The sequence below is a fragment of the Desmodus rotundus genome, chromosome 5 (genome assembly GCF_022682495.2).
Source record: "Desmodus rotundus isolate HL8 chromosome 5, HLdesRot8A.1, whole genome shotgun sequence".
NCBI classification, from domain to species: domain Eukaryota; kingdom Metazoa; phylum Chordata; class Mammalia; order Chiroptera; family Phyllostomidae; genus Desmodus; species Desmodus rotundus.
In genome coordinates this window covers 131007142-131027665 of record NC_071391.1, presented here as the reverse complement: position 1 = coordinate 131027665, position 20524 = coordinate 131007142, and the positions used below count along the sequence as shown (strand labels likewise).

The 20524-nt window shown below is 39.1% G+C and overlaps 1 protein-coding gene across 2 annotated transcripts in view; it reads right to left on the bottom strand.

Moving 5' to 3' along the window:
* The window catches only part of ACYP2 (acylphosphatase 2), a 110549-nt gene extending 91095 nt beyond the window's left edge, over window positions 1-19454 (bottom strand). Inside the window, exons 1-3 of one of the 2 annotated variants that reach the window (XM_045189440.3) lie at window positions 19070-19454; window positions 9382-9398; window positions 7787-7896 (exon numbers count right to left, since the gene is read on the bottom strand). In XM_045189440.3, the coding sequence (XP_045045375.1) occupies window positions 7787-7896; window positions 9382-9398; window positions 19070-19208 (266 nt within the window). In that variant the 5' untranslated portion in view covers window positions 19209-19454. The remainder of the gene's footprint in view (window positions 1-7786; window positions 7897-9381; window positions 9399-19069) is intronic. The other variant, XM_024552796.4, reaches the window with a different exon arrangement.
* Window positions 19455-20524: the final 1070 nt, after the last annotated feature.

Below are 20524 nucleotides of genomic sequence, written 5' to 3'. Positions count from 1 at the left end.
CTTCCTTCCTGTGCTAGTTCAGTGATAGTAGAATCGGTCTAGAAAGGAGTGCAGAAGAGCCATTAAGAGAACGGGATGATGTTCTGGTCTAGCCTCTTTATAAAGGATGGAATTCCAGCGTGTGGGCAAGGCAAAATCAGTGGGCGTGGTCTTGGAGCTGGAGCTCATTGTTCTCTGAGTGATACAGGGTTTGTCTCATCCTAACCCTTCATAGTACTCCCTGCTAATGGAGCAGCTGTGGTAGACATCAGTATGTAAATTAAAGCAACCTTTCAGGAAAAAAAATAATTCTATTAATTTTTTAAGCAACTACTGCTGCATTATGCATCTTTTATTAAATACGATTGTCTTATTAAATTTACATATTTCAAATATAAACTTTAAAGCAAAAACCATGATAAACATATTATATTCCAAAAGGAAATGACTTGGTATTTGAGGTCTAAAACCTGGTGTTAGAATTCCAACTCTACTACAGATATTTTTTATGTTTCTAGTTTCCCATTAATGTATATTAATTAGGTTATATCAAAATTTTTTCCATTATGGCTCCTCCATGAATTTTTGTTCTCCTGTAAAATGTACAAGTCTTCTATATTTCAACAGAACATCCATTGGAAAACACACACACAAACAGAACATCCATTGAATACTTTCTTAATAACTCCATCTTTTTGTGTAAGAAGGACCTTATGAATAAGGTATAAAATATTAGTTAAGTGCTTTGAGATTCTTAGATTAGAAATGTTAGAAAAAGTTAGCAACTCTCGTTACATAGAAATTCATGCCACCAATGGTCTGCCAAAGAAAAGTTATTTTTAAAAATATTAAATAACTTTGAATCTGGCACTACTGAATTTTTCACAAAATCCATTGCTTTATTCCAAACCACTAGTGTAACAGCTGGAAACTAAAAACAATGGCATTTCATAGTGAAACCAGAATGCTATTAAAATTTCACATTTCACACAAATGCTAACTGTCTGTGGAAGAGATAAGTACAATTATATTGTGACTATGTCTATTCCACTACTAACTCTTAAGCTATGAACACATTTTAACTCTGTGCATACTGTCAACTCTGTAGAATTTTAGTTGGGCAGGACCTTAGCGGTCACCTACATTAGCCGTAATCCAGTGAGTTAGATCTTCTACAAACCCTTGACTTGTCTGAAGTCTACAGCAGGGATCGGCAAACTTTGTCTGTAAAGGGCCGGAGAGTAAACATTTTAAGCTTTGTGGCCATGGGTTGCAATTACTCAACTCTGCCACGGTATCACAAAAGCAACAACAGATAAAACATGAATGAGTGGGTGTGGCTGTGTAAACCTTCATTTACAAAACCCGCAATTGGCCAGATCTGGCTCAAGGGCGGTAAATTTGCCAAGCTCTAGCACAGACCACTCCTAGTCATTGATGGAATTCCACCATTCGATACATTAGATGCCTTCACAGGAAAATTCTTGACCAGGTGAACTGAAATAAGCGAATCCATTCAATGCTACATCCAAAATTATTCCCTCTGGAAGACAACATCTACCCTTTCCCACGAATCAGCCCTTCCAGTAGTGGAAGGAAACTATCCTTATTTCCTCAAGTATTCTTTTCGCCGGTCTCAGTGTCCACAGTGCCTCCAAGCAGTCCTTGTATTATGGCAAATTTGATCATCCTCTTTTATACACCACACTCCAGTCTGTGAATGACACTTTGAAGTACAGAATACAGATACATGACATATGGTTTTAAAAATATGTGGCAATAAAGACATAACTTAGAACTTGGCTCCCTGTCTGCAAATACGAATGTTTTTAGTTTTTGTGGGGTTTTTTTTTTGCAAAATTACCATTAAGTCTTAAAGAAAAATGTATTTTTGTAGATTTAGTCAAAGGTTAATGCTCAGTGTCATAACTCTTTACAAGAAATAGGAAATATTTTTGTTTAATTTTGAAAAGGAAAAAAGTAGGTTTAATAAAACAATAGACTCAAAATGGTTTCCATGCATCAAAACACGTTGGCAGAACTTACCTCTACAATTCAAATCATGTAACGCAAACTGCTAAAGAAAGCCATCAGTCACTGTTTCTGAGAAAGAAAATGAAACACAGACAGGGAAGAAAACACACACACACACACACACCCGCATGCGTCCTTGGGTGCTGCGGTCTCGTTGGCAAAACCGGACCAGGGCTGCTGTAACCGCAGCCAGGCCACCTCTAAACAATAGTCCCTGAATTCCACATTTCACTAACTTGGGAAGAAACCACACCTGTATTTTTAAAGACAAGTTAACTCTGATTTCTGTGACTTACTGTCACAGCATGCTACTAGACGAAAATAAACCAATATTTACACAGCTACAGATGCCCCATGTTTAGTCTGGCCTTACAACTGATTTCTGTAACTTCTCTTACTCTGGTTTGATTTTTTTGATAATTCATACCTTAAACATTGTACTGCTGCACACAGTTGAGGCTAGAGGAATAAGTTCATTCTTTAAAGCCTAAGTATTTTTAATTGTAACAACATTTTATAATGTTTGTTAAACTTGATTTACACTCTCTGATGTCTGGTTCCTGCTTGCTCGTCATCAATCACATCAGCTCTCCCTGCATAATCCTGTCCGTGCACCTGGCTTCAAACACCATCCACAAGCTGATGACAGCCAAATGTACTTCTCCAGCCCAGCTTCTCTGCAGGGTGCCCATATATCTAAGAGCTTAGTGGCATTTCCACCAGGACAGTCCGACTGCCGCTGAAACACGTGCAAAGACAGCGCAGTGTGGGTCACGTAACAGCAAACGTTTACTGATTACTTACTACGCGCCACGCGCTTTATGGGGACCTTCTCAATCTTCACAATAGCAAGCCAAGAAGAGAGAGGGAGAAGAAATGGCCAGAAAAGACAATTCTCCTCTTGCAAGAGCCCACCATTGAAAGTGAAATTAAAACATGGACAAAGGCACAGGATTGTGAAAATGCAGAAACAGGGAACATCTAAAAAACTTTCTGAGAGGAATAAACAGTTGTAATTCCCAATCCTTTCTATGAGAATAATATCGAATCTCTCAAGTGCAACATAGTGCTGTGGAACTATGCCTTTAAGATTCTGAATGGGCGATTATTTTTGACACAGAATTTTATAACTCAAAACAATCAAATATGAGGGTAAATGAAGGCAGGCAAAAATACAGGGTTTTGGGGGTTTTTTGTGTGTGTCTCATGCATCTTTCCCTGGGAAGTTTAGAGAATTATGTTTCAACAAAACAAGGGAATAAATCAAGAAGGGTGAAAACAGTTTGGTGCTAGCCAGAGGGAAAGGGGCAGGGGGTAGCAGGGGGGAGTGAAAGAGGGCAAAGGGGTGACAAATGGAGACAAAAGAGACGTTACTTGGGGCGGTGGATACATGGTGCAGTGTGCAATGATGTTTTGTTTGAAACCTGTGCGGTTTTGTTAACCAACGTCACCCCAACAAACTAAAAAAAAATAGTAGTTCCAGTATTATTTAAATTATTCCCAAATGAGGGAAATGATGGCAAACTTCCTTAATACATTTTATGAAGGCAGAAAGACTTTAACACCAAAACTTACTATAGTAACCCCCAAAGAAGGAAACCATATAATAAATATAGATGCGAAAACTCTAAATAAAATATTGGCCATGATTCAAAAGACTAACATACTGTGACCAGTCACAGCTTCATTCAAGGAATGCAAGAGTGAAATTCAATGTGATGAAGAACATTTACCAAAACCCACAGCAAACATCCTGCTACTTGTGAAATAATAAAATCATTTCAAATGAAATCAGAAACCACACAGAGATTCCCACTATTGCTGTTATTACTATAGGTTGTCTTGATGAGTCCAGCAATGAAATAAACAATGAAAAAAGATACCCTATTTTTGCTAATTATATAATTGTATACATAAAAATCTAAAGACTATATAGTTTACAAAGAAAAAACCCTAGTAGAATTAATGAGAATATTTATAAGGTACTCTATGATATAAAATAAATATACAAAAGCATTACGATTTCTCTATTCTAGCATAAGTATGCAGAAAGAGAAATGAGAAAAGTATTTCATACATGATAGTGAAAAAAGGAAATAAAACATTGTGATGGACTGAATTTGTGATGGATGTGAATTTGTCATAAAATATTGTGATGGTTTGCAGGGTCCCCAAAATTCATACATTCATATCTAGTTTCCAATATGGTATTTGAGAATGGGGTCTCTGGGAGAAATTAGGTCATAAAGGTGGACTATCATGAATAGGATTAGTGCCCTTATAAGAAGAGGCCAGAGAGACAGTAGCTCTCTTTCTGCCGTGTGAGGATATAATGAAAAGATGGCACTTTGCAGCCCAGCAGAGGGCCCTCCCCAGAACCTGACCAGGCTGGCACCCTGATCACGGACTTCTCTGGTTTATGAATTTCTATTGTTTACAAACCAAACTGACCAAGACTATTGTTAGCAGCCCAAACTGACTAAGACAACTACTTAGTATAGATTCAGCAAGACAAGCACATGATGACAACTATAAAACCAGGCCCTGGCTGGTGTAGCTCAGTGGATTGAGCGCGGGCTGTGAACCAAAGCATCACCGGTTTGGGCACAGTCAGGGCACAGGCCTGGGTTGCAGGCCAGGTCCCCAGCAGGCCAGCTCCCGAGTGGGAGCTACGTGAGAGGCAACCACACATTGATGTTTCTCTCCCTCTTTGTCCCTCCCTTCCTCTCTCTCTAAGAAATAAATAAATAAAATCTTAAAAAAAAAAGACAACTATAAAATCATATTGAAGGGTAAATTTAAAAATCTGAGCCAATGAAAATACATCCATATTCTTAGATAGGAGGATTTAATATTAAGTCTCTTAATATTATAAAAATGTTGAGCTAAAAAGTAAGCAAAATATGTTCCTAAAAGAAAAAAGGAACATTAGAGAAAAGCCGAGGAAATCTGAATGAAGTACAGATTCTAGTTAATACTAATGCATTAACATGGATTAACTAACATATGTATCACACTAACGTAAAATGTTAATAGGGGAAACTGGGTGATGAGTATATGGAAACTCTTTGTATTATCTTCACAATTTTTTTGTAAATCTAAACTTCTAAAAATAAAGGTTTTTTCTTTTAAATTATTTTATTTTATTTTTTTATTGTTGTTCAAGTACAACATTGTCTCCATTTTTCCCCCACTGAAATAAAGTTTATTTTAAAAAGCACATTTGTTAGACAATTAAGATTTAAAAAATCAAATATAATTCCAATTAAATGGGTAAAAGTATCTTAAACTTTAGAGAGAAAATTAATACACAGTAAAACAAATACATGAATGAAAAAGAAAGGAAATATACTAGAGAGCCACTTTAATTAAATCAATATGGAGTATTAATCTAGGAATATATAAGTAGATCAATCAGTAGAAAAGAGAACGCAGAAGTAAAATCCAGTTGATATGAGATTTTAATATGACAAAAATGTATTTCAATTCAAAGGGAAATAGTAATTATTTAATAAATGCTGCCGGCACAACTGGCCATCCATCTGGTAGAATACAGTCCGTCCCCAATCTCATACTAAAAAATAAAAATTCCAGACGGAGTAAATAAGTAATGTAATAAATAAAGCATCTAAAAGTTGGTAGGAAACAACACTTACGGTCTGTTTATTAACCAGAAAAAAAAGAGAACCATATCTGAGTTTATAAAAATTAAAAATGCAAATTACAGTAAAAATCATATATCACTCTACCCCCAATCAGATAAAAGGAAAATTAGAGAGCAGTAATACCAATGACTGAGAGGATAAATAGAAAAGATGTAATTTGTTTACAATTCTTTGGAAAGCAGTCTGACAAATATTTTTAAATTAATGGTACACAGACACTTCAACCAACAAATCACATTCCTGGGAATCTATCCCCTAAAAATTAAGTTGCCAACAAAATGTCTCTTATGGCACTGCTCTTAGTGCAAAAACACCAAAACCTCAGGAAACAAAATGAATTCCCAGCAACAAGGTAATGAATAATGGTACGTCTGTATCATGAAACATTAAGCAGCCATTAAAAAGAATAAAGTCGAGCTACGCCATTGGCCTTGGAGGAATGTTTATGGGTGTATTTTTGAATGACGGCAGTAAGGTGCAGAAAAGTGCACACACCCTGAGCCCATTTTAAACAGCAAACGCTGATCACCACCCAAACTGCATGTGTCCCAAGTGTGTGTGTGCATGAAAGCTGAACACGGAGACAAATACAGAAGAAAAGCGCCAGGTTGCTAACACAGGTTACTGGTGGCGTGAGGGGGGCAGGGGTGTGCAGGGAGTGGAAAGAAAAAATGGGCAGAGTGTATGATATGACTGCACTGATGTTAGTCAAAAGCCTGCTACAGTATGGGTTAGGGTTAACATGACTGGTGTGAGTGTCCCTCCCTCCTCCACATAGTCCCCACACTCAATCGCCCTCCAGTCATTGGGCATTTCCTGTGCATTGAACTATTAGTCCGGTACAACATTAAGTCTCACCCTTTGCTATGGTATCTTTTTCATGGTGTAACAATCCTACCAAAAATACTGTTTCCATTAACATTTTATGAAATTGAATTTTTGGACCCACTTTTCAAGTAGGGGTGCAGTTTCACACACAAGCACAAGTAAGTACCAACACATAAAGAAATTAGACAAAATAAGAAGAGTTATATATTTACCGATTTTTGACCATCCATCAAATTACAAAACTAGTTACAGAAAAATATGCATAAAGTATTCTATTGCAATAAAAACAAGCAAAACCCTAATTATAAATGTATGCTTAAATACGTTTAAATGAAAGGGAAAGCTTCAGAAGGTTGGCACGAGTTACATAAAGGGAGAGAAGTGGAGGGGAAGGGGTAGATCTCTAGCTTTGCTTTGATATTTCTCTGCGTCTTACTACTTCTTAAAATAGACATTACAACAGACAAAAAAGGTATTGCTTTTAAAATCTAAAACACCAATAGTGAAAATAAAAATAAATTGCAAAGAATAAAATAAAATAAATTGGGTGTTAGTTAGTACCTACCTCATAAGATGCTTGTGAAGATTACAGGAAATAATCTATATAATGTAAATGCTCAGCATATTGCCTAACATGTTGCATATGCTCAATAAATGTTAGCTACCCTTTATTTTTTTAAAAAAAGACTACAGACAGCAGTGGAATTTACAAACCTGAAAAGATAAGGCCTTTGAAAATGACAGGGCACTTATTTCAGTATGTCTGAATCTGCTGTCCTCTGGTGTGCAAGGGCTCATACCATGGGAACCATACAGCTCATTAAACACACTTTCACCGACAGTAAAAATAAAATTACAGTTAGTTAAAAAAAGACATTTAAATAATAAAAAGGAGATGAAACTCTTTTTGCATTGAAGGCTACTTGAAGAAATGCAAGAACCACCGTAAGGTGTATGCTTCTGTCTCAACCACGTCAGATGAAAACATATGGACCCTGGACATTTCTCCCATGTTAGACAGGAATTAAAACACAACTCATAGAGGCTGGAGAGTGATGCCATTTATCTTTCTGAGGGTCTGACCCGTGGGAAACCCATTCCTAAATGCAGAAATTCCATTCACAGTTCTGAGAATTTCTTTGCTGGTCTGCCTAAAAGCATGTTAGTTTAGTTACAATCTACAAACTGAATTTGGTACATCAACACGATTCCTATTACCCAATGAAATATTCAAATAAGTTCATAAATTGCATGAGTGTGTTACCAGTCTTGACACTTACATGGAATTGACTTTCTCTTCCGGGCCTTGCACTTGGCCTGTCACAGTGCCTTGGCTGGTATTCTTCACCCAGCCAACCACTCCTATTTTCTTAGCCTCACCTTCTGTGTACTGGTTTCAGGAGGAAAAAAAAGGGGGAAGAAAGTCCACCATCAAAAGTCTGAATTTATGACATACTTGATTCTAATATTCAAAAAGTGCTAAGCTGATCATTTTTTTCTCTAAAATACAGTCTATCCCAAAAAATCATGTAGCTGGCCTATAGTAAGACCTTTATTTACAAGAACTTCAATTAAGTGGAAGGTTTTCTTAAATTCCACTTTCAGTAAAGACAAGCATGTTGTAAAAAAATAAAGTGATATTGGGAATTACTTCAAAAAACAGTTTCTGTCGTGGGTTTTGGGATCCATACAATTCAGATCCATACAATTGAGGTAAGATGCATTGCCCTTACCTCAGCTAATACTACATTACATTGTTAATCTAGGTTCCAAATGATGCTCACTCTGAAATTCTCAGTCACTAAGGACAAATATCCAGTTATGATCAACAGAAAGTACTGGGTAAAAATAGTTTTCTGTTGGCTCTGGGCTCTGCATTTGACACACAAATGTTATAATTTTCTATGGGTAAATTTATTCCTCCTATTATTCTCAACAATTTTTTTAAATTTATTTTCCTGGTTCCAAATTGTTATGCTATTGGCAAATACAAACTAGCAACATTTTGGTTTTGAGTTGTCTTAACTACATCACACTAAAATTCTTGTGGACCCAGTCGACTAGAACTTTTTAAAAACATGCTCTTCTGTTTGGAAGCCACGGTGACCAAGATCTGTACACTCCACGTTCCAGGCAACATGAAGCAACGCAAACCGAGACGGTAACACCTGGGGTGGCTGCAGCTAGGGCTGAGGTATGAGTCGGTTCCAGTAATAAGTCAAGCTCTAAGTAACAACGGAAACGGGGACAATATGTAGAGGATGCAACTATCTCAAGATGTGGGGACGTCATAGGTGGGAAGGCGTTAGAGTGCCCAGAGGTTAGGAACAGAGACCTAAGCTAGTGACTGACAACTCAGGCGGTCAGTGAAAATACAGGCCACAATTAACTTCTAGGCAAGGAGTATGTTAACAAAACTAAAACTTTAAAGGCAACAAGGAGTTTTAACTTCTAAAACCCTGGGAACCACTACCTTATGCAAAATGAGCATTTTTCATTATGCAATTTGAGACACATCCGCTCATGGAGAGGATTTTTTCCACCCAGAAAAAGATCCCATATTTTGTATTTAACATACCTAATCAAAATGTTCAATTTGATCACCTCAGAAGAGGTATTTTGAAATTCAGAGGCAACATTAGCTAAAGGCTAGGAAGGTTGTAATGTTTTTAATGGACTATTTTGTAAAGGCAGCTCTAATAAAAATCTCAGCCAGTCATTTGTGTTTGAAGAAGTACAAATACGCTTTTATTTGCTGTCAAGGATGGGAGATAAGCAGTAAACTAGTATAAGTAGAAAAATGCTCTATCTTTGTGAATAGAAATAACTGTGGGAGAAAAATGGCAAAAAGAAAACACAGATTGTATTGACTTACCATTCTGAAGCACACACCTGTATAAAAGAAAAATTAAAAACAGTCAGCTTGTTACCCCTAAAAAATTTTATATTTCATAACTTAATTTTCATCTATTGTACTAAATAGTAAGTAAATGAAATAAACAAAAGTTTTACTATCTGAATATATTCAAAAAATGTTTCTTAGACTTGTATTCTCTTAAAAAGAAAAAGGGAAAATTACTTTTGGAGAAAATTAGCAATCCGAATATTTCATTTTATTTGAATATTTTATTCAAAGTATAATAAAATATCAAACTTTATATTTATTCTATTGCAGTGATTTTCAACTGGTTTGCTGCAAGAATTTTTAAAGCATGCAATATGTGATTATTAAGTCAGGGGTGCTGACTTCTTTTCCCTTAGGTTATGAAAGGGAATATACCAGAAAGCCACTTTAACTAAGTCGGTAAGGAGTATTACCGTATTTTGCCATGTAGAATGAGCTTCCATGTGTAATGCACGCCCACAGTTCTGATCCAAACTTTCAGGAAAGAAGTCTTTCCTTTCAAGTTTTTAATTCAATTATTTATTTATTTATATTTAGAAACAAAACCAATTATCATATTTCAGGGTATTATTTTGCTTATGGATATCGTTTGCTTTCTAGAGATACTTAACACATAAACAAACATAAGTAAAATAATTAAAAACATTTATATAGATATGGAATTAGTACTACCCATGTAAAATGCATATCCTTATTTTACCTTAAAAATTTGGGCAAAAGAGCACGCATTATACGCAGCAAAATAAGGTTGTCTAGAAATATTTAAGTTGATCAATCAGTAGAACAAAGAATCCAGAAATAAAATCCAGTTGATAGGAGATTTTAATATATGACAAAAATGTATTTCAACTCAATGGGAAAATAGTGATTATTTAATAAACAGTGCTGGCACAACTGGCTATCCATCTAGTAGAATACAGTCAGTCCCCAATCTGATATCATAAAATAAAAAACAAATTCTAGATGGAGTAAATAAGTAATGTAATAAATAAAGCATCAAAAAGTTAGAAAATTCATTAAAATTACAACTAAAATATAGAACAACCATCACTCAGAACCATCAGAAATCGAGTTGAATAGAAGTCTGACAACTACGGAATTAAAGAGCCACATCCATCCAGACTGATAGAGGGGCGGAGACGCAGAATGGGCAGATTCCACATCCACGTGTGGTGGATAAAAATTCAAGAGGGATGTCTCAGGAGTGAGGAGTCCCAGCCCCGCACAGGTCACCCCGCACAGGTCCCCCCGCCCAGGGTGCCAGTTCCAGGAAGATAAGTCACCATAACTTCTGGCTGCAAAAACCAACAGGGGATGAGTTGGTGGAAGAAACTCCTGGAGTTCCAAGGAGTTCCCCTTAAGGAACCCACACAGGGACTTACGCAGACTCACTCCTCTGAGCTCCAGCATCAGCGTAGCAGCTTGAAATGCACCAGTGGCATCCAATAAGGAACTGAAGTTCTGGCATCAAGGTGGGAGCTGGGGGACAGCTTTCTCCCAGACAAAAAGGCAGACAGAGGCCACCATCCCTTTTCTGAGCCCTTCCCCCACAGAGTCACAGAGCCAGCAAGCAGGTGCCATATCTGAGACTCCATCAACCTAACACTGTTTGTCCCGCCCTGGAGGTCCCCTGAGACTCCATCCCACCCAACTTATAGGCCCACCCAAGCTGTTAACAGAGACTTTTCCATATGAATGGCTAGTCTTGGCTCATGCTTCACAAACTCCTATCAAACAAACAACAGCTGGCCTCAGTAATCCTCCTGCCACCATACTTCTTGCTAAGGGGCCCCAGGCCTGGCACTAGCAGCAGCCAGCCTAGATTCACAGGTTGGCTTCCTCTGGGTACCTCCAAGTCCAGCACATGTAGCAACTATCTCAGATTGCTTTATAGCTCATGCAGGGTGACCTTGGGCAGAACACAGGTAAAGGCTGCACCACCCAGGAAACCCCAGAACCTGTGCACCCAAAGGACATCTACAGACCACACAGGAGTGCCCCTGCCCCTGCATAGCTGATCCTCCATGGAGGGCAGAGGTTGGTGGTCAGTGGTCACAGCCAGTCCTTGCAGCTGACTGGCCTGGGTAAATCCCTCCCACTGATCTGCCAACAGCAACCAAAGCTCAACTACAAGAGGAAGGTGTGCTCAGTCCACACAAAGGACACACCTCCAGTACCCAGCTTGGATAATAGGGGAGGCGGTGCCAATGGACTCTACAGGACACCTACTACATCAGGCCACGCTACCAAGACACGGAGTCAAAGCATCACTACCTAATACATAGAAACAAATACAGGGAGGCTGCCAAAATGAGGAGACAGAGAAAGATGGCCTAAATGAAAGAACAGATCAAAACTCCAGAAAAAGAGCTAAACAAAATGGAGATAAGCAATCTGTCCAATGCAGAGTTCAAAATACTGGTTACTAGGATGCTCAAGGAACTTAGCAAGGACCTCAACAGCATAAAAAAGATCCAGTCAGAAACAAAGGATACACTAATTGAAATAAAGAACAATTTACAGGGATACAATAGTAGACTGGATAAAGCCAAGAATCTAACCAATGATTTGGAACATAAGGAAGCGAAAAATTGCCAATCAGAACAACACGAAGAAAAAAGAATCCCAAAATATGAGGTTAGTGTAAGCAGCCCCCAGGGCAACTTCAAGCATTCCACACATTCATATCACAGGGGTGCCAGAAGGAGAAGAGAAAGAGCAAGGAATTGGAAATCTATTTGAAAAAATAATGAAAGAAAAAATTCCCTAATTTGGTGAAGGAAATATACATGCAAGCCCAGGAAGCACAGAGAGTCCCAAACAAGATGGATGCAAAGAGGCCCACTCCAATATACATAATTAAAATGCCAAAGATTAAAGATAAAGAGAGAATCTTAAAAGCATCAAGAGAAAGGCTGTTAGTTACCTACTGGGGAGTTCCCATAAAACTGTCAGCTAATTTCTCAAAATAAATGTTTCAGGCTAGAAGGGATTAGCAAGAAGTATTCAAAGTTGTGAAAAGCTGGGACCTATAGCTGATACTGCTCTACCCAGGAAAAGTGTCATTTAGAATCGAAGGGCAAATAAAGAGTTTCCCAGACAAGAAAAAACTAAAGCAGTTCATCACCACCAAACCATTATTATATGAAATGTTAAAGGGAATTTTATTTAAGAAAAAAGATTACAACTCTGAACAGTAAAATAACAATAAACTCACAACTATCAACAACTGAATCTAAAAAATAAACTAAGCAAATAAGAACAAAGACAGAATCAAGGATACAGAGAGTGTTTTGATGGATGCCAGGTAGAAGGAGAATGTGGGAGAATGGGTAAAGAGGTGAGGGGATTAAGTACAAATAGGTAGTTACAGAATAGCCATGGGGAGGTAAAGTACAGTATAGGAAATGAACTTATACACACGACCCATGGACATGAACAATGGTGCGGGATTGCCTGAGGCTGTGGGAGAGGTGCTGGGTGGGGGGAATATTGGGACAACTGTAATGGCATGATCAATAAAATATTTTTTAAAAGTTAGAAGGAAACCTAGGGAAAAAAACACAGTCTGTTTAGCAATCAAAATTATAACTATTTTTTTCATACTGGCCAAAAATATTTTTGGCATGCCACAGAATTTAGTAATTAGTTTACATTAAGCCACGAAATGATAAAGCTTGAAAATTGCTATTCTAAATGCTAAATAAAATAAAATGCTTATTACAAGGACAGTTGACATATAAAATTTACTTAACCGCAGCTTTTAGAATCTCTTCTTTAAATACAAGAACTAAATCCAACTTTAAATGTAATAAAACACTTCTGTTTTAATTTTAAGTCCACATTCTGGAAAAGGCAAAACTGCAGGTACAAGAAACTAGTCAGTGGCTGCCAAGGCCTGGGAGGGGAGAGAGGAGTGCCACATGGGGCACCAGGGAATGTGGGAGACAATGACGCTGTTCTGGATTTCAGCTGTGGTGGTGACTACATGACCCTGCAGTTTTCAAAACTCCTTGAACTGTACACTAAAAAGGGTGAATGTTACTGAGTTTAAATTATATTTCATTTGAAAAATAAATAAGAAAAAAATCAGAAAATCACAGGGGATAAATCAGCCAAAAGACAATGCTTCTGTTACATCAATTGCACCTGGTGAAGAAAATACAGAAGAAGGAATCAGAGGGTTAGGTAATCTTACGTACTTCTGTAAGTGGGTTTATAGTAATAAGAGGTATTATGTGTTTCCTCATGGTAGTGTATTGTGGTACCAAGTGAAGAAATGTAGTGAAGCCATAAAGACAGGATAATACCACAAGTGGAATTTTTGTAGCGCTATAAAAATACTTTCAGTTCTACATACACAAGGTGGAGGAATGATGAGTGGAAGTAGGGGTCTGCAGGGGAATCAGAAAAGCAATCCATTATACAAATAGAGGGAGAGACATTAGCTTGCAGACAAAAAAGAAAGTGGCAGAAAACTCAAGAAAAATGCGTTAAACCAGACCGTGTAGAAAGGAGAAAACTGGAACAGACACCAGTCCCTTCGGCAATACAGACTCAGCACAATGTGCTGCTCAGCTGAGGCTCAGTCAGCCGCAACCGGACCCCATTTTGCAGAAAGATGCGACAGCGAGAAACTCTGAGGTGACTATTTGCAAAGGTAATCACACTTTAAATCTAAAGTGCTGCTCCGATTCTAAAACTAAGTTAATACCGTCAGTAAAACAACTTGAATTTCTAAAGCACAGGTAAACCAACAAATTGCTACAGTCCACTTCCACAGGTGTCATTAGTATTCACCTGAGAGCTGGTAAAACATCAAAGAATCCATACACAGCTTAATCATTTTCCCTCTCAAACTTTCAGAATATATTATTCTAGATGTAACTGTAATGAAACATTACAAATCATGCCATAGTTACAAATGCTCTTAAAAATACAGGTGGTCAGCCCCCTGACCCTCACCTGAAAGCCCCAAAGCAACACAAGTTGGTGGGGCAAAAACATGGAGCTTCTTGAAAATGTAGAAATTAAAAAGTAGAGGATGGAGAGGGAGGAGAAAAAAGAGGAACTTCACAGGGAGAAAGCTGACAAACTGGATCTCAGCCAGGTGATCAAGGTCAATATCAATAGTGGTAAGTTATATTGATAGTATGTGCCCTTTTGATATGGTGTGACGAATGCAGCACCTTACCTCTGTGGTCTTCCTCCCAATAACCCATAACCTTAGTCTTAGCAGGACAATAATATCCGACAAATCCCCACTGGGGAGCATTCTACAAAGTGCCTAACCTCAAAGTACTTCTCAAAACTGCATAGAAAACAAGGGAAGTCTGAGAAACTGTCGCAGCCTAAAGGAGACTAAGGGGACAAGATGACTAACTGTCATGTGATGTCCTGGAAGAAGTCTAGGACAGAAAAAGAACTTTAGGTAAAAACTAAGGAAATCTGTATAAAAGTATAGACTTTAGTTAATAATAATGTATCGATATTGGCTCACCATTCCTGACAAATGTATCATACTAATATAAGATGTTAATAATCAGGGAAACTGCATGTGGGTATACAGGAACTCTTTCCAACTTTTCTATGAATCTAAAACTATCTTAAAATTAAAAAAAAATTATTTCAAAACAAAGTAGAGATAGAGAAGCAGCAACGGAAAGCAGCAGCTTCCCAAGGCTCTAAGCGTAGGCTCTGCGGACGGACCCGAGAGGCGAATCCACTCTTTGTAGCGTGATTTCTATCAATGTATTTTCCTGAATTTCAAATAATCGACTTATAAACTAACTCTTGGAGTACAATGTATTTGTAAATTAGAGGGTATGTAGTGGAGAACAATGCAGGTACATTTGATTCCTAGAACATACCGACTGCCATCTTGTCACCAAGGATGTTTGAAATTCAAACGTTCTAAATGGAAATATAACAGCACCCCTTTGTTTTGGTTGGGAAATATTTTGTCAAAAATTTTATGAAGCCAATTTAATTTACTGATCAATTTTCTAGGACAGGAAGGTTAAATCATTTCCATGTTCATTTTTATGTCATTAAAACCATTTTCATTGGGAATATTTTCCATCTAAATACTTCATGGTAATTTTATTTATCACTTCATATTTTGTCCATATTAAATGTTGCCAGTTTTAACTTCTTCCACTGTAAGTTTACTTAGCCATTAATTTTAACAAGACAGTTTTCACTATTTTATTATTCCATACTTTTAAATTAAAAGTTAATCTTATAATGTTCTCTTTAATTCTTATCCATTTTATAGTGTTAAAATTAAATTTTTCATTTTTGGCTATTTAGTGTAAATTATTTCTACACAATCACTATGACTCAGCTAAAACACGAATGGTTTGTGTTTATTTCGTAGGCAATCCACAAGAAAACTGTGAGATACAGACTGATACACAGAAATAGTGACAGGCATTGTGAGCAAGTGACAGAGAGAGTCAGAGGCTGCAGCTTTTGAGTGTACTGTTTACTGACCAGGTCAAACTTCCTTGGAACCAAAAGTACCATAAAATTGTCCCCAGGGTCATCTGAGGAATAGTCCAAGGGGCTGGGTCCAAATGTCCTGGGCCAGTGTGTATATGTATTCAGTGCATAAGTCAGGAGGAAGGCAAAAATAAAGGGGGAAAGGGAGAAAGGGTATTGAGAGGAGAATCAATGTAGTGATGAAGAGCATGGGTTCTGGTATCAGAGTGCCAAGGTTCAAATCCCGGCACTGCCACTTAACTCACTGTGTAACCTGGGAAAGTCACTGTCTATGGCTCAATTTCTCCATGTGTTAAATGAGGAAATGGTTGAGGTTACAGGATTAAGAATTAAATACATGTGAGACAATGCATGTAAAATATGGAGAACAGAGCTTGGCACATCCTAAATTCTCAGCAAATGTTGAGATATATATACATGCAAATATGTGATTGAGAATTTGTCCCACGAACTGTTACCATAGGTAGTTAGCTAACTATTGATAAGAAAGGGAAGCAAAAGGGAATTAGACATTGAGCTTAACAAACCGGGAGCAGAAGCTACAGCTTCCAACCCCAGGGGACCACAGCATTGCTCCACCAAGGGAATTAACACTCCACCCTTTCTCCCTCTGGTACCGGAGCGGGTTTTGGGGGTGTAAGGGGGGGTGCTGGATCATAGAGGCCTGTCAGTCTAACTAGGGGGTGCAAACCTATCAAAAGCCTGTGAAAACTTGGGAAGTTGTTTGGTTCTTTTGAAAAACCACCTGGTCCTTCCCAAACCCAAGCTAATATAATCCCAGGGGAATAAAGAAGCATGCATGTGCTCGCTCGCGCACTTTCTCTCTCTCTCTCTCTCACGACCCGCACTCGCCCATTCATTCCTGAACTCTCTCTTGCCCAGGAGCATGCAACCACACGGGTCTAGCACCTACTGGGGCCTGAGGCAGATGTGTGGGCTCCCAAATGACTAAGCTTTCATACGAAGCAGAGACTCTGGACCCTGGCTTTTGTTTTGGCCTTGCTGACGACCCTTTGAACTTTTTAAATGGCAGGACAGAGGGAGATGGGAAATTAGAAACCCAGGGGCAGCTTCTAGTTCCACATGAATAAACCGTCTTGTCACACCACAGTCTCCCATGTGTGGGTCCTTGCGATGCTTTCCTCATGGTGCCGTGGAAGAGCCGTATTTCCACCGACAACAATACTATGCCTTGATAAATCAACAGCATGCATGTACTCTCTTCCACTTAACATACTGCAAATTACAGGGCTTATGGCTCTAAAGCTCATTTTTTTAAACGCCACTGTTTACGTACATTACTTTTACCTTTCCTATACTTGTACTGTTGCCCAAAATTGATTTTCATAAGCCATGTGACCCACAAGTGCAATTACACAATTAAAATCAATATAAATATATTATGTATTCACAGAAAACATTGCATAATGGAAAAGTGAAAGTTTCAGAGTTAGACAGATGCAGGATCAAATCCCATTTGTCAGTTTAGGGCTTGTCCAAGTTACTGAACATCTCTCTTTCTCATTGAACCTGTTTTCTCATTGTTAAAACAGGAGTAAGATATGTTGTTGAAAAATTGTGACAAGGATTAAGTAAATAAAAGTAAGATCCTTGGCACATGGAACACTCTCAGTAAATGTGTGTCACACACACACACACACACAAACACACAACCTTAATCACTGCCATCTCTGTCCAGTGGCCCAAATATTTTGTCAGGCGATCTTTGCCACCATTTTCATATAGTATGTGTAATGTGTTTCAGTGACTTATTGTAGCAGTTTTCAGTCCAGAGTACCATACTCCTGGTGTACCCAAAGACTTTCTACAGAGAGCAAACCATGGATAATTTTAAGGGAATCAGTTTCCAGATCCTCAACTTCCATATGTATTCTTTTCTAAAACTGACTGTCTGAGAAGGCACCTGTGGTCTGCTTCTCAGACCTACCCTCCTGCTCTACCTCCCTTCTCATAATCACTCCTTGAAAGAAACATCCATCTCTGCACAAAAGACATCATCTCATCCATCCTTAATCTTACCCCGATACACTGCCCCAAACTGTAAAAATCTCTAGAGTACCAAAATAAAAGGATAATTCAATGCTTCCTTTCATCAAGATTACTCCTTACAAAAGAATTTTTCAATACAAATTGACTTTTTAACTTAATAATATTTACCATACTTTTAAAAGTATTTGTATTATTTTCATCAATTGTGTTCTAATAATAATTGCAATACTAACTCAAGCCAGAAAAAAATTAATAGAGCTTTATGGACAAAGGAAATCAATAAAACATATTACACCTATATATGTGTGTATACATACACACATACATACTGCATGTACATACTGCACAAGAGTGTCATAGGTTCTCCATGAGACACTCTCAGGCATAACCGTGGGATCGAACTTGGTGGGGGAAATGAATCGGAAATCGGATTCCAAAAGTAAAGATATGATGTTAAACTTCCCAATGTTAAAAAGCTTTATTTTAAACGAAATGATAGTATTAAATCACAACTGTATTTATACCCTTGTATAAATTTCAGTGATTTAACATTTTAACTTACAACTATCAACAGTTAACAATAAGCCAGACATTATGTCCTTTGCAACTACTTAAATTAACGATGAAACAAAAATTAGATAACATTTAAGAATTATTTTAAGAGTTACAGTTAAATATACATATATACATATATGCATATGATCTCCAACAGACCGAACCCTGCAACATTATATAGGTGTCTTTCCTGAAGCTCAGGTCAAGCCCAGTATTTCCTGTGGCAAGTAACAGGATAACTAGTTTAAGGACCCTCCTTTTCCTACCCAACTTTATTTTTCCCTCTCAGTCCGCCTGCCCCCTTTTAGCAAGGCCGCTGGTGATCCCCAGTGGTCTCTCCTTCGCTCGGCCCCCTCCCGTTCCCCCCGCCCCCGGGTCCCGCTCGTTCCCCGCCCCCGCCCAGCGCAGCTCTCCAGCGCATGCGCTTTTCGCTTCCTTCCCACTCGTGGCTGCTGTGTCATGGGCGGGCGGAAGTCCCGGCCTCTCCGGGGAAGGGGATCTTTAAGATGAGAGGGTCCTCTCCCTGTCTTGTCTCCTTTCTCCCTAACAGCCCTTTGGTCTCCCACAGTGGGGGGTGGGGGTCCCCTACCCTGCACTCTCCCGAACACCTCGTAGTCCACGGACTTGAGGGGCCCTGCGGTAGACATGGCGGCGAGCCCTGTGCGGAGGAGCCGGAGCGAGGTTCGGGGCGTGGCAGCTGCGGCGGCCTTGAGGAGAAGGGTGCACATGGGACCGCTCCGCGCACTCCGCGCCTGTCACCGGCCCCGGACGAGCGCGCGCCGGGGTCACGCGTTGGAAGGCGGCAAATGAGACTGCGGGGCGTGGGAGCGAGGGCCGCCGGGCACGCCTGGAGGCAGAGGCCTCGCGCCCGGTGCCCCGGCCTGCGTCCCCGCCCCGCCCTCTGGTGGGACCCGACTGGGATCCCGGGGAGGCCGCGCTCGCTCCGCGGCGCCCCTTTTCGCACTGTTTGTAAATAAAAGCCCGATGCTGTGCCCACGTGTCAATATCCAAAAATGGGTGCTTTGAAAGGAAAGACCTGCTAGCCTGGTGGTGGAGAGTGTTTGGTTGGTGACTGCCAAATCGATCGGCATTTTTTTTTAAGATTTTATTTATTTATTCTTAGGGGAAAGGAGGGAGAAAGAGAGGGAGAGAAACACCAGTGTGTGTGGTTGCCTCTCACGCAGCCTCTACCGGGGACGTGGCCCGCAAGCCAGGCACGTGCCCTGACTGGTCTACCGGGACTTTGAGCCAATCAAGGTGGTGTCTGCGCCTCTCCGCCTCCTCCAACGATTCGGAAAGTCACTGGGCTGCATCCATCTAGTGGGTTCCGGTATATGCTGGTTTAGAATCTGAACCCTTCCCCGGCTGGTGTGGCTCACTGGATTGAGTGCTGCCGCGATCGTCAGGATCACAGAATTGATTCCCAGTTAGCGCCCCTGCCTGGGTTGGGCCAGGTCCCCACCCCAGTAGGGGCTGCGTGAGAGGCAACTGATAGATGTATCTCTCTCACACATCCCTGTTTGTCTCCCTCTCTCCCTCCCTTCCCCTCTCTCTGAAAATAAATAAAATCTTTAAAAAATAAAATAAAACCTAAACCCTTTTATGCTAGTGGAAACAGAAAAAAAATTATCTCCTGCTCACTAGTATAACATTGTTATAGTTGGTTACTATTCAGCAATATCCCAATTGCCTAGAAGGTTAAAACAATTTATGCTTAGAAAATTTTACTTCTTGGTGAGCTAATATGAAGTTTTAATTTAAAGCAACTCACCACCTCAAAGAATCTTGATACAGCTATCGATAATCTGCTGCCTTCAAGAATTCCAAATCCTTTTACTCATGAGAATTTGCATTTCTCAATGTATTTGTTGGCTTCAATACCTTTACATATGTCTCTGCATCTGGCCATAGAGTTAAAATAATCCTCTGCAATCTGATTCAATATTATGTGCCAGTTCTATTAGAGAACACCAAAAATCATCTAAAACTATGTTCGAATGCAGTTAAATCATTTTAAAGTAAAATATATTCTGGAAGCGCTAAT